The following is a 14,863-nucleotide window of genomic DNA, read 5'->3' as shown; positions in this document are numbered from 1 at the left end:
GCAGCCAGACTAGAGCGACAGCCTAAGGGGAGGCTGCCATGATGGGTTTGGGGACGAGGGGACGTCAGGGTTAGCCGGTGGGTAAAAGGAGGGCAGGAAAAGGTTAAGTGAGGAGGGGGCTGGGTTAGGAGAGGAGCGGAGCGGTAGGGTTTTTAAGGGGAAGAAGCGGGAAATGGGGCGCCATTTTAGGTAGGAAAAGCTTAGGGTTGGTGCGCTCACTTACCAGAGATGGAGGCCCTATTGAATAGGCTGAGGGAGGTGGAGGAGTCGCGGGGCCCGGAGTGGTTAGAGGCGCAGGTGGCGGGCCTGCTTGGTGGGAGGCAGCAGGCGCATCCAGCTTGGCCCCGGAGGGCAGACGGCCGCGGCGGGCAAGGCCGCCGGCGCGCCTTAGCCCAAGTGAAACCCCATGGGCTCGGCGCCGGATTGGGAGCCCCTCCAGGGACCCTTCACGCCGAGGAGGCTCTGCAAAAGCTCCTGCGTCAGCCTCCCGGCGCGGGAGGAATCCCACAGTACGGCAGAGCCCAGGGCAGGGGTTCCCTTCCCCTGCCTTCTCCAGCATACAGCGAGGGATCGGGACCAGGACCTGCGGGATTTCCCCCCTCTTTGGCGGTCGGGAGGCCTGAGTGTGCGGCAGAGCAGGCACAAGGCTGGGCTGGCTGCTGGCTGGCAGGGGCCCAGGCCTTGGGAGACAGTTGGGGAAGTGGCGAGCGCTGGCAGGCAGCAGCAGGAGGAGGAGCCATCGTCACCTTCATTGTGAGCACCCAGCACCGTGGAGGCTGGGGTGCTGGGATCCGGATCTGCAGTGGTGTCGGCGCAGGAGGACGAGGCCTTGCTGAGGATGGATCTGCTGGAGTCAGGAGTGACGGCTGCGGGGTTCACAGCGCCGGGCAGCCAGGTAAGACCTCTGTGGGACCTTCACGTGCGGTAGTTAGTGCCCCTGGGGGGGTGGGGGCAGGAAGGAGCCAAGGGGAGTTGGTCGGGGGACTGAGTCAGTTGTTGGGGAGCTTGGCGGGTTGGGTTGCTGGTCTTGGGGGAGCGGGGTTGTCCCCGTTGCCTGCCTGGGGGTTTGGGGGGCCCTACGGTGCTGGTGCAGGGGGGGTCCGGGGTTGCCAATGCGCAGGTTCGGGGCTGAGAGTCAGTATCGGTGCAGACCCAGGCGGGGGACGACTAGGAGCGTCGGAGGGTGGATGATTCGGCGCAAGGGGAGGTGTACGTCTGTTTTGAGGGCCCATTGGGGGCGCATTTGAAAATGGAGGTGAAGGAGCGGATTTGGAAGGGGGAGTATATTGAGATTTTTTCCTTGTTGCCCTTGGAGAGATTTCAGTTGGATAGGGCGCGGCGGGAGGAAGGGAAGAGAGAGGAAAATGAGAAACGTAGATATCGGCTGATTCCGCTTACTTTTTCTAACTGGCTGCAGGCGTTCTCAGCTGCTCCGCGCTGTTTTGTTATATGGATGCGATCGGGGAGGCGTATAGGGTGTATGGGGGCGTGGGCTGGCTTCATTATGACGAGCAATTTAGGCAATTTAGAACATACGGTGGGACCATAAAGATATTGGTTTGTGGATGTCAGTGATGCGGCAGGGGCAGTCCTTTCGGGGGGAAGCAGGTGGCGGGGCAGGGCAGTCGGGGTTGTCAACGGCTGCGGCAAAGGGTTTGTGCTTCCTTTTTAATGAAGGGAACTGTAAATTTGGGGCGAAGTGCAAGTTCAAGCACGAGTGCAGTTCCTGTGGCGGGGCCCATGGGGCGTCCAGATGTTTCCGAGGGGGTAAGCCGAGGGGGGGGGATTCTAGTGGAAAGGGGTTTGACGCCGGTACGGGTGGGAAGGATGGAGCCATTTTTAAATAGGTATCCGGTTCGGTCGACGGCTCAGTTATTGTTGGAAGGTTTTAGATTTGGTTTTCGTATCCCGTCGGACCCAGGGCCGACCCCTTTTACTGGTAGGAATTTGCATTCGGCTGGGGAGCATGCTGAAGTTGTGTCTGAGAAGCTGGCAAAGGAGGTGTTGCTGGGGCGCATGGATGGTCCGTTTGTTGCTCCGCTGTCCGCTGTTCGCTGATTTTAAGGTTTCGCCGTTAAGGGTGGTGCCAAAGAAGGAGCCGAACAAATTTCGTCTGATCCATCACTTGTCATTTCCGAAGGGGGCGTCGGTCAATGAGGGTATTGATCCTGAATTGTGTTCGGTGGTCTATAATTCGTTTGATGCGGCTGTGGCATGGGTGAGGCGTTTGGGTCCGGGGACACTGTTGGCAAAGACGGACATCGAAGCGGCTTTTCGTCTGCTCCCAGTGCACCCGGATAGCTTGCATCTATTGGGGTGTTATTGGGATGGGGGGTTTTACGTGGATAGGTGTCTGCCGATGGGCTGTTCCTTGTCATGCGCGTATTTTGAGGCTTTCAGTTCCTTCCTGGAATGGGTGGTGGTAGATGTTTCGGGTTGTAAGTCAGTCATCCATTACCTTGATGATTTTTTGTGTTTGGGTCCGGCGGATTCGCGGGTGTGTCATCTGTTGCTTTCTACGTTACAGTCGGTGTTTGCGTCCATTGGGGTGCCGCTTGCGGAAGGGAAGACGGTAGGGCCCACGACTGAGTTGAGTTGTTTGGGGATTGTTTTGGACACAGTGGCTATGAAGTGCAGGTTGCCGGTGGATAAGTTGCGCGATTTGCGGGCGGAGGTTGACAGGGCGGGTAGGTCGGTTAAGATTTGTTTGAGGGACTTGCAATCGTTGTTGGGGAAGTTGAATTTTGCGTGTCACATTATGCCCATGGGACGAATATTTTGTAGGCGGTTGGCGTTGGTGACTGCGGGTGTGACGGCAGCGCATCATTTCATTCGGTTGGGGCGTGAGCTGCGAAGGGATTTGGAGGTGTGGGCTAGGTTTTTGGCAGAGTTTAACGGGAGGACGTTGGTTTTGGGGGATGCTGTGGATAGTGTGGATTTTGATTTGTTTTCTGATGCGGCAGGGGGGGGTTGGTTTTGGGGTCTACTGCAACGGGCAGTGGTGTGCGGACCGCTGGCCTAAGTCGTGGGGGGTGAGGGGTTGGGTTCGGAATCTGGCATTGTTGGAGCTCTTTCCTATTGTGTTAGCACTGGAGTTGTGGGGGGATATGCTTCGTAACAAAAAGGTTCATTGTGACAACATGGAGGTGGTGCAGGCTATTAATAGTTTGTCGGCTTCATCACCTCCGGTGGTTAGGTTGTTGCAGCATATGGTATTGCGTTGTTTAGCGCTAAATGTGCCGGGGGTCTCTAACGGTGTTGGGGATGCTCTTTCTCTTTCGCAGTGGGAGCGCTTTCGGCAGTTGGCGCCAGAGGCAGAGGTCACCGTGTTGGAGTGTCCGGGGCTGCTGTGGGAGATCTTGGAGGTACTGTGAGTAGGTTATTCAGGGCTTCTCTGTCGGCCAGTACGTGGGCGTCATACGATGGGTCTTGGGATAGTTGGGTGAGTTGGTGTGGCATGCTTGGCGTGGGAATGGATGCGGGTGAGGTGCCCTTGGTGTTGTTTTTGGGTGAAAAAAAGGAAGAAGGGTGGTCGGTGGCTCAGGTGAATAAGTGCATGTTGGGTTTAGCTTTTGGTTTCAACTTGCGGGGGCTGGTGGACTGTACCAAGGCCTTTTTGGTGCGGCAGGTGTTGAAGGGTTGGCGGCGGGGGTTGTCGGACGGAGGACAGGCGGTTACCGGTATCGTTCGAGCTGTTGTTAAGTCTTAGAGGACGGTTGGAGGTGGTCTGTAGCTCTGGGGGAGAGGTAAGCTTGTTTAAGGCGGCATTTTCACTGGCTTTTTTCGGAGCGTTTAGGTTGGGTGAATTGGTACGTAAGAGTGTTAGTTGTGCCGGGGGGTTAAGGGATGAGGATGTGGAGGTGTTACAAGACAGGGTGGTGGTCCGGTTGCGTAGGTCTAAAACGGATCAGGAGGGGCGGGGGTGTAGTGTTTGCCTGTTTGCGGTGCCGGGTTGCTTGATGTGCCCGGTTGGTTGCCTGAGAGAGTATCGCTTCGGCAGGGGGACAGGGGCGGCCCCATTTTTGCGGCATGCAGATGGGTCTTTTTTATCCAGATTCCAGTTCGTGGCGGTTTTGAAGAGGTGCTTGGGGGAATTGGGGGTGGATCCGAGGTGTTACACGGGTCACTCGTTTAGGATTGGGGCGGCGACGGAGGCAGCCCGCCTGGGTATGAGTGAGGAGGTTATTAAGTGGATTGGCCGGAGGGAATCAGGTAGATTTCGTTCCTATGTGCGTTTGGGTGGTCTGTAAGGGTTGCGGGTTGAGGGCCCCGGTATTAATGCGGTTGTTTTGCTTATTTCGTTTCAAGTGTTCCCCCGGCTCTGGTGTGGATTATCGGACAGTCATTTGTTTTTTGGGGGGCGTTAAGGGCTGATGTGAGGCCAAACGGTCGTCAGCTGGGCTTTGATAGGGAGGTGGCGGCCATCTGGTGGCTGGGTTACCGAGGTATGTTGTGGGGGGGAGTATTGAGGGAGGTTCGCCGCTTTGTTCAGCTGGATCGGCCTCCGGATGTATTGGTGCTGCATGCGGGAGGGAACGATTTAGGCATGAAGCCGGTGAGAGAGTTAATTTGTGATGTTAAGTTTGACCTGTTACGTTTGTGGTCGTTGTTTCCCGGGATGGTAGTGGTGTGGTCGGACATAGTTCCCAGACGGCGTTGGCGCGAGGCGCGATCGGTGGAGAGGATAAACAAGGCCCGGATTAAAGTTAACAGGGCGGTTGGAAAATTTGTGGCATGGAATGGGACAGTTGTGGTACGGCATTTTGAATTGGAGCCCGGAGTCGGTGAGTTTTGGAGGGCAGACGGGGTACACCTCAATGCAGTGGGCATTGATTTGTGGTCATTGGGTCTGCAAGGAGGGATCGAGCGAGCCTTGGGGGTGTGGAGGGCCGCGCAAGCTTGAGTTTAAGGGTCAAGTTGCGTGTCTGTGGCAGTAGGAGGTCCTGGAAGACGGTGGTAGGGCTTGGTGTTTGTGGATGGGAGGGCCTCAATTGGTGGGGCTGGACTCCCAGGTGTGGAAAGTTGGTTGGTTTCAGTGGGGTGACCATCACTCGGTGTCTCCGAGCTGGAGTGATACGGCTGGAGGCAAGGTGGCTTAACCGGGTGTTTGGGGCACCAGCTGGAATCGGGGCTTCTAGGACCTCCTTCGTCAGGTCTAGGTATATATATTTATATAGATGTTACATGTTATGTTTGTATTAATAAAAGGCTGCTGTGGCCATTTAATTCCAATGTACGGCTCTGTGTCATTCTTGGTGGGGTTTAGGTAAGTGGTAAGGTAAAAGGGCATAAGATTAACGGGTGAGAGTAGAGGACCCGAGGGAATTCCCCAATAACCTTATCATGGTTTTGGTTTACAAATACTGACCAAATACTAATGTAAAACACTGACCAAATACTGAAAGTATGAAAGAGGCCTTTAGAGGAATTGTCACTGGTTTCTTACTCTGCTTTTCTAGTCCTCTGGCTAGCAAATCAACCGGTCGTTGCAATTTATCCCCCAAAGTGCAAAAGTCATTTTAAATCTGACTGACTGATTCTTATCTTCCCTAACATCTGTCGGGGAGGGTTGGGAGGCCCCCACATACATTGATGGTCAGCTTGTCTTTTGATGTGATTGGCAAAGTAAATAGCATAATACTCAAAATTAGTATGAAATTAGTATAAACAGGTAAAGGAATGCATTAGCATGGCTTTACTATATACAGTAAATAGAAATGTGAGTTTTTTTCCAATGCTATTAAATCTATTATTTGGAAAATAATATGTGTCTATATGAGGAATAGTATATGTAAAGAAAAAAAACTTACCAAAGCCGCAATCAATTGGTATAACCCAATCTCCAGGTTTGATTCTGTGGACTTGACAACCAACATTTATCACCTCCCCCACTCCTTCATTTCCACCTATTGCTGGTAAGTGAGGTAGAATTCCATAATTCCCTGTGTAGAGGTGATGGAGGGAGTCAGCAATAATTAGTTGGATGCATGAAAATTGGATAACATATAAAGGCTGGACAAGTAGTCATTAATTGTATATACGGTAGTGGGGTTGAAAAGTGGCAATATTGTATATTTCTCAGGTGCAGACTGGGAACTTATGGTGGCCCTGGGAAAAAAAACAACTAAAAGTGGCCCCATGTTGTAGGCAGATTCAACTTGACAGAAGGCAGGACAACAGAAGTAGGCGGAGCCAGCAAAACCATAGTGCAGAACACAATACCACCCCAGCAGAACCAAATATCACAGTGCAGCAAAATATACTGCCCCAGCAGAACCAAATACCACAGTGCAGCACAGAATACCGCCTCCTGCACCACAGGTCCTAATGATGGCAATACAGTTGAAATCAGGAAGACACCTGTGGTCATTGGCAGGTGCATAAGTGCCTGATGCTCTTAAATTTAAATAATGCTGAGAGCATCAGATCATTATGTACCCAGCTAGTTGCCAAGAGGAAGGATTGGGCAGCCATCTGGGAACCCATGTTTATCATAAGGCTAACTATGAAAGGTTAACTGTGTATCAGAATTTGAATAGCTGGGTGTTGAAGGGACTGCAGCATTATTAAGTGTTTTTTTTCCAGACTTGTCTAGGGTTGTCCAAGATTTTTATACGGATGACCTATCCTCAGGATAGATTATCAGTATCTAAATTGTGGGGGTCCGACACCCGAGACCCCCCGTCGAGCTGCTGAGAAGGCAGCAGCACTCGTGCCTTCTCGCTACTTTTCCTAGACCGAGTGACGACACGTCCATTGGTCATATGGCCAAGGAGCGGCTCATCCCCATAGAAGTGAATGGGGCTGAGCGCGATACCAAGAACAGCCACTATACAATGTACAGCGATGTGCTTGGTGAGTTGTGAGAAGGCAGCAACGCTCACAGGAGCACTGCTGCCTTTTGCAAACAGCTGATGGGTGTGGGTCCCAGGTGTCGGAAAACTTTTTTAAATAGTGATAACTTATCCTCAGGATAGGTCATCAGTATCTGGTTGGTCAGGTCCTATTGGAAGGGACCACGCACTAGGGCTAGAGCTGTGGCCTCCACTGTAACCTGTAACATGAGGCCCATCAGTCATATGGTCTTTATACAACTCGGTCCTATTCAAGTGAACATGATTGGCCTGCAATACCAAGCACAGAGCTATACAATAGACAACACTATGCTTTTTATACTATGAAAAGCACTGCAGCCCCTTCTAACAGCTAATAGGCAGTGGTGCCAGGTGACAGACCCCTACTGATTAGATAATGATGATCTATTCTTGGTGTAACTCATTAATATTTAAAGGGATCCTGTCACCTGCAAAACACATATTAAACCGACCACAGTACCTTACAGTATCCCCCAGTGTGTTGCTAATCATATTTTTCTTTCCTCTTTGTGTTTCTTCATACAGCGGCCTCCCTGCTTCAAGTAAACCTAAGCCCGCCCCTAACCCCTCCTCTCTACAATTAGATGGACGTGATGTCGGGATCGCGCTCTTCTAGCGCAAGCGCGGTAAGCTGCCTGTTACAGCGCGATCCTCACTCACCCGCCTGCATTTTGCTGACTGCGGATGCGCCGGACCGTTTGATCGCGCGCCCGGCATGACGCTGTGACAGGCAGCATACCGCGCATATGCTAGAAGAGCGCGATCCTGACATCACGTCCATCTAATTGTAGAGAGGAGGGGTTAGGGGCGGGCTTAGCTTTACTTGAAGCAAGGAGGCCGCTGCCCCCTTGACTTCAAGCCTGACTCAGAAACAGCGCCAACCGACATTAAAACAGCGTTTTTAACAAGTATGAAGAAACACAAAGAGGAAAGAAAAACATGATTAGCAACACACTGGGGGATACTGTAAGGTACTGTGGTCGGTTTAATTTGCGTTTTGCAGGTGACAGGTTCCCTTTAATTTCCGGAAAACCAGGTACGTTCCCTCTGCAGGAAAATAAACAAGAAGTAAGTCATTTATTTAAAATAGCATTTCCTGCTGTTAGCTTCATTTCTTAAACCTCTTGAGAATATTTGCTCTTAGTTCCCCTTCTGCTGTAGCCCTGTGCTGAGAGGACATTGCACACATTGTGCTGCAGTGTGAAATATAATGATGCATACACTATAACACTATAATTGCATTACGTACCAGGTAAGATGATAACGGTTACCTTTATAATTCCTGTCTAGCAAGCTTTGTTTATGAGAGTCTGGAAAAACCTAATAACTACTAGGACCTCACTAGCATCTAATGACTAGGATCTCACTAGCATCTAATGACTAGGATCTAAAGACTAAGAGTACTTTACCTTGTAACATGTTGATATCTGCAGGATTAACCGGAGCAGCCAGCATCCTGATATGGATATCTTGCTCTCCAACATGAGGTAGAGGGACATTCTCCAACCTGTAAATGGCATCAGAAATCAAATAAATTAGACCTAAGTCAAAAGTGCTCCATTTGGCATGAGAATTGGTGTTTGACACTCTGAGGTCTCCTGGGACTCATTTTTTCCTCGTTTGTCTTTTTTGCTTTATTTTATTTATTTATTTCTATAATTTTTTGCAACAAGTTTTTTATATATAAAAAAAAGGTGCTAAGTAGGGTTGAGCGAACCCGAACTGTAAAGTTCGGGTTCGTACCGAACTTTAGGATTTTTGACCCCGTACCCGAACCCGAACATTTCATTAAAAGTTCAGGTTCGGTGTTCGGCGCTTTCTTGGTGCTTTTTGAAAGGCTGCAGAGAAGCCTATCAACAAGCGGTTAACTGTCTGACCTTAGAAGCCATCACAGCCATGCCTACTATTGGCATGGCTGTGATTGGCCAGAGCAGCATGTGACCCAGGCTCTATATAAGCTTGAGTCATCTAGCGCTGCACGTCACTCTGCTCTTACAAGTGTAGGGAGAGGATGCTGCTGGACTTGTGATTTCAGGGAGAGAATAGGAGAGAATCTAACTCAACGATCTGTAGAGAAATAGTTGTGTGGGTGCAGGGCACAATCTTTTTTCCCTGCCCTGAGCCCATTGACCAAAAAACAACAACTTTTATCCATCTGTTAGTTAAGTGGGCGGCGGTGGCGGCCATTTTATGCAAGCACAGCACTGCATCTGAGCTTTTAGGACATTGAAAATCACAATTTTGTTGGCAATATACAACAATCTGGATTAGTCACTGTGCAATTTAAGCTAGAAATACAGCCATCATTTTCTAGGGTTTTAAAAACATACTTTTTTGCCAAAAAACTGTCTTTTCCTGATCTGCAAGTGTTAAATTAAAGTTTTATATATACAGCTTTCATATTCTGTTACCATAAAAAACACTTTTTTGGCAATATACAACATCTGGATTAGTCAGTGTGCAATTTAAGCTAGAAATACACCCATCATTTTCTGGGGTTTTAAAAATACACTTTTTTGCCCAAAAAAATGTATTTTCCTGATCTGCAAGTGTTAAATTCAAGTTAAATATATACAGCTTTCATATTCTGTTACCAAAAAAACAAATTTTGGGCAATATACAACATCTGGATTAGTCAGTGTGCAATTTAAGCTAGAAATACACCCATCATTTTCTGGGGTTTTAAAAATACACTTTTTTTGCCAAAAAACTGTATTTTCCTGATCTGCAAGTGTTAAATTCAAGTTTAATATATACAGCTTTCATATTCTGTTACAAAAAAAACCTACTTTTTTGGCAATATACAACATCTGGATAAGTCAGTGTGCAATTTAAGCTAGAAATACACCCATCATTTTCTGTCGTTTTAAAAATAGACTTTTTTGCAAAAAAAAAAATATTTTCCTGATCAGCAAGTGTTAGGCCTCATGCACACGACCGCTGTTTTATTCCGTGTCCGTTGTTCAGTTTTTCGTGATTTTCTTTGGACCCATTGACTTTCAATGGGTCCATTGAAAACTCAGCTAATTCACCGTTTGTCATCCGCGTCCGTGATCCGTGGTTCCAGTCCGTCAAAGAAATATAACCTGTCCTATTTTTTTCATGGAAAGCGGTTTGCGGACCCATTCAAGTCAATGGGACCATGAAAAAACGCGGAGGCACACAAGATTGTCATCCGTGTCCGCGTCCGTTTTTTTCCTTTCATTTGCATGGCAAACTTGACTTAGACTTATTTTTACTTTCCTTCATGTCTGGTGATCCTCCAAAAATAAAGGAAGACACACGGAAACAAAAACGGAAACGGATCACGGAACAACGGAACCCCATTTTGCGGAACGGAACACAACAACGGTCGTGTGCATGAGGCCTTAAATTCAAGTTTAATATGTACAGTCGTGGCCAAAAGTTTTGAGAATTACATAAATATTGGAAATTGGAAAAGTTGCTGCTTAAATTTTTATAATAGCAACTTGCATATACTCCAGAATGTTATGAAGAGTGATCAGATGAATTGCATAGTCCTTCTTTGCCATGAAAATTAACTTAATCCCAAAAAAAACTTTCCACTGCATTTCATTGCTGTCATTAAAGGACCTGCTGAGATCATTTCAGTAATCGTCTTGTTAACTCAGGTGAGAATGTTGACGAGCACAAGACTGGAGATCATTATGTCAGGCTGCTTGGGTTAAAATGGCAGACTTGACATGTTAAAAGGAGGGTGATACTTGAAATCATTGTTCTTCCATTGTTAACCATGGTGACCTGCAAAGAAATGCGTGCAGCCATCATTGCGTTGCATAAAAATGGCTTCACAGGCAAGGATATTGTGTCTACTAAGATTGCACCTCAATCAACAATTTATAGGATTATCAAGAACTTCAAGGAAAGAGGTTCAATTCTTGTTAAGAATGCTTCAGGGCATCCAAGAAAGTACAGCAAGCACCAGGATCGTCTCCTAAAGAGGATTCAGCTGCGGGATCGGAGTGCCACCAGTGCAAAGCTTGCTCAGGAATGGCAGCAGGCAGGTGTGAGCGCATCTGCACGCACAGTGAGGCGAAGACTTTTGGAAGATGGCCTGGTGTCAAGAAGGCCAGCAAAGAAGCCACTTCTCTCCAAAAAAAACATCAGGGACAGATTGATCTTCTGCAGAAAGTATGGTTAATGGACTACTGAGGACTGGGGCAAAGTCATATTCTCCGATAAAGCCTCTTTCCGATTGTTTGGGGCATCTGGAAAAAGGCTTGCCCGGAGAAGAAAAGGTGAGCGCTACCATCAGTCCTGTGTCATGCCAACAGTAAAGCATCCTGAGACCATTCATGTGTGGGGTTGCTTCTCATCCAAGGGAGTGGGCTCACTCACAATTTTGCCCAAAAACACAGCCATGAATAAAGAATGGTACCAAAACACCCTCCAACAGCAACTTCTTCCAACAATCCAACAACAGTTTGGTGAAGAACAATGCATTTTCCAGCACGATGGAGCACCGTGCCATAAGGCAAAAGTGATAACTAAGTGGTTCGGGGACCAAAACGTTGACATTTTGGGTCCATGGCCTGGAAACTCCCCAAAACTTAATCCCATTGAGAACTTGTGGTCAATCCTCAAGAGGCGGGTGGACAAACAAAAACCAACTAATTCTGACAAACTCCAAGAAGTGATTATGAAAGAATGGGTTGCTATCAGTCAGGAATTGGCCCAGAAGTTGATTGAGAGCATGCCCAGTCGAATTGCAGAGGTCCTGAAAAAAAAGACTAACACTGCAAATACTGACTCTTTGCATAAATGTCATGTAATTGTCGATAAAAGCCTTTGAAACGTATGAAGTGCGTGTAATTATATTTCACTACATCACAGAAACAACTGAAACAAAGATCTAAAAGCAGTTTAGCAGCAAACTTTGTGAAAACTAATATTTGTGTCATTCTCAAATCTTTTGGCCACGACTGTACAGCTTTCATATTCTGTTACCAAAAAAACACTTTTTTGGCAATATACAACATCTGGATTAGTCAGTGTGCAATTTAAGCTAGAAATACACCCATCATTTTCTGGGGTTTTAAAAACACACTTTTTTTTGCCAAAAAACACTATTTTCAGGCCTTGCAGCATCAGCATGTGTGAAATTACAGGCTTATATACTGCTGTCAAATTCAATTGCTAAACAAACACTCGTTTGGGCAAAAAAATTTTTGGCAGCCTTTGATTCAGATGTCATTGTGAGATACACCCTTAATACATTTGGGTTAGATTCAGAGATTTGAAATACCGCCATTTGGTGCACCAATATTTAATTCAGGCCTACACTGGTTCAGGCCGTGTTAGATACACCCTCTACATACAGAGGTTTGATTCAGGCATTTGAAATACAGCCATTTTGGGCAAAGAAATCTTTAATTCAGGCCTACACTGGTTCAGGCCGTGTGAGATACACCCTCTACATACAGGGGTGTTATTCAGGCATTTGAAATACAGCCATTTTGGGCAAAGAAATCTTTATTTCAGGCCTACACTGGTTCAGGCCGTGTGAGATACACCCTCTACATACAGGGGTTTGATTCAGGCATTTGAAATACAGCCATTTTGGGTAAATAAATCTTTAATTCAGGCCTACAGTGTGTCAGGCCGTGTGAGATACACCCCTTACATACAGGGGTTTCATTCAGGTATTTGAAATACAGCCATTTTGGCCAAACAAATCTTTAATTGAGGCCTAGTCTGGTTCAGGCCGTGAGAGATACCCCCTTTAAATACAGGGGTTTGATTCAGGTATTTGAAATACAGCCATTTTGGGCAAACAAATCTTTAATTGAGGCCTAGTCCGGTTCAGGCCTTGTGAGATACACCCTTTACATACTGTCATTCTATTCTACTATTAATTTAACACCCATTTTGGGCAAGATCCTAAATTCGAGAAATATGAGGAGAGCGTCAAATAAGCGACGTGGCCCAGGTCGTGGTGCTGCTGGTGGAGCTCCTGTTACAGGGAGAGGACATGGTCGATCTGTGCCAGCTACACGCACTAGTGAAACCCCTTCCTCAGGTGCGAGTAGACGACAGAACCTGCAGCGGTATTTGTTCGGGCCTAATGCGGTTCTACGAATGGTGAGACCTGAACAAGTACAGCCGATAGTAGATTGGGTTGCTGACAGTGGATCCAGTTCCTTCACATTGTCTCCCACCCAGTCTCCTGCCGAGAGACCACAGTTGGCACCTGCAGCCGATGTCCATCAGTCTTTCACCTCACCCCCTTGCAAATCAGCCAAGCAGTCTGAGCCCCAAGTCATGCAGCAGTCTCTTCTGCTTTTTGATGACTCTATTAGCAGGGTCTCCCAAAGCCATCCACCTAGCCCTGCCCCAGAAGTGGAAGATATTGAGTGCACTGATGCCCAACCACTTATCTTTCAAGATGAGTACATGGGAGGACCATCGCAGCACGTCTCAGATGATGACGAAACACAGGTGCCAACTGCTGGGGCTTTCGAAAGTGTGCAGATCGACAAGGAAGGCAGGGGTGAAGACTGGGTGGAAGATGATGTGGAGGACGATGAGGTCCTCGACCCCACATGGAATCAAGGTCATGCGAGTGACCTATGTAGTTCGGAGGAAGAGGCAGTGGTCGCGCAGAGCCACCAGCACAGCAGAAGAGGGAGCAGGGTGCAAAAGCAGAGTGGCCGTCCTCTAGACAGTACGCCTGCTACTGCCCACCGCAGCAAGGGACCGAGCACACCAAAGCCAGCTCCAAGGAGTTCCCTGGCGTGGCAGTTCTTCAGAAAATGTGCTGACGACAAGACACGAGTGGTTTGCACGCTGTGCAATCAGAGCCTGAAGTGAGGCATAAACGTTCTCAACCTGAGCACAACCTGCATGACCAGGCATTTAAGTGCAAAGCACGAGCTGCAGTGGAGTAGACACCTCAAAAACCAAGAACGGCTCCTTCTGCTGGAGTCTCGGCCTCTTCATCCACCTCTAGAGTGACAGTGCCACCTGCCACCCCGCAAACAGAGGATCTGCCAGCAACACCAACACCTGGGTCACCAAGCATCTCCACAATGTCCCACGGAAGCGTTCAGCTCTCCATATCCCAAACGCTGGAGAGGATGAGGAAGTACCCCCCTACCCACCCACAATCCCTAGCCCTGAATGCCAGCATTTCTAAATTAGTAGCTTATGAAATGCTGTCATTCCGTCTGGTGGAGACGGATAGTTTTAAAGGCCTTATGGCGGTGGCTGTCCCACAGTACGTCGTGCCCAGCCACCACTACTTTTCAAGGCGAGCCATCCCTTCCCTTCACAACCAAGTAGGGGACAAAATCAGGTGTGCACTGCGCAACGCCATCTGTGGCAAGGTGCACCTGACTATGGATACGTGGACCAGTAAGCACGGTCAGGGCCGTTATATCTCCATAACAGCACACTGGGTAAATGCAGTGGCGGCTGGGCCTGAGGCGGATAGCAGTTTGGCGCATGTCCTTCCACCACCGAGGATTGCATGGCGCTTCAGTTTGCCTCCTGTTGCTTCCTCCTCCTATTCTGCTTCCTCATCCTCTACCAGCTCCTCATCTGGTCAGCGTAACACCTTCACCACCAACTTCAGCACAGCCAGGGGTAAACGACAGCAGGCAGTTTTAAAACTTATCTGTTTGGGGGACAAACCCCACACCGCGTAGGAGCTGTGGACGGGCCTTGAACAACAGACCGATGAGTGGTTTGTGCCAGTCAGCCTCAAGCCCGGCCTGGTGGTGTGCGATAATGGGCGAAATCTCGTAGCAGCTCTGGGACTAGCCGGTTTGACGCACATCCCTTGCCTGGCGCATGTGCTGAATTTGGTGGTGCAGAGATTCCTTAAAACTTACCCCGATATGTCAGAGCTGCTGCATAAAGTGCGGGCCGTCTGTGCGCGCTTTCGGCATTCTGACCCTGCTGCTGCTCGCATGTCAGCGCTGCAGCGTAACTTCGGCCTTCCCGCTCACCGCCTCATATGCGACGTG

The 14,863-nt window shown here is 48.6% G+C and overlaps 1 protein-coding gene across 1 annotated transcript in view; it reads right to left on the bottom strand.

Annotated features, from left to right (window-relative positions):
- Positions 1-14,863, bottom strand: part of LOC120997068 (enoyl-[acyl-carrier-protein] reductase, mitochondrial-like) — a 127,635-nt gene that overhangs the window by 59,646 nt on the left and 53,126 nt on the right. The window contains exons 2-3 of the mRNA XM_040426977.1: positions 8,285-8,382; positions 5,811-5,942 (exon numbers count right to left, since the gene is read on the bottom strand). Of these exons, the coding sequence (XP_040282911.1) occupies positions 5,811-5,942; positions 8,285-8,382 (230 nt within the window). The remainder of the gene's footprint in view (positions 1-5,810; positions 5,943-8,284; positions 8,383-14,863) is intronic.

The sequence above is a fragment of the Bufo bufo genome, chromosome 4 (assembly GCF_905171765.1).
Source record: "Bufo bufo chromosome 4, aBufBuf1.1, whole genome shotgun sequence".
Taxonomy (NCBI): domain Eukaryota; kingdom Metazoa; phylum Chordata; class Amphibia; order Anura; family Bufonidae; genus Bufo; species Bufo bufo.
Note: the sequence above shows the minus strand (reverse complement) of the source record. Positions and strands in the feature narration are given on the sequence as shown.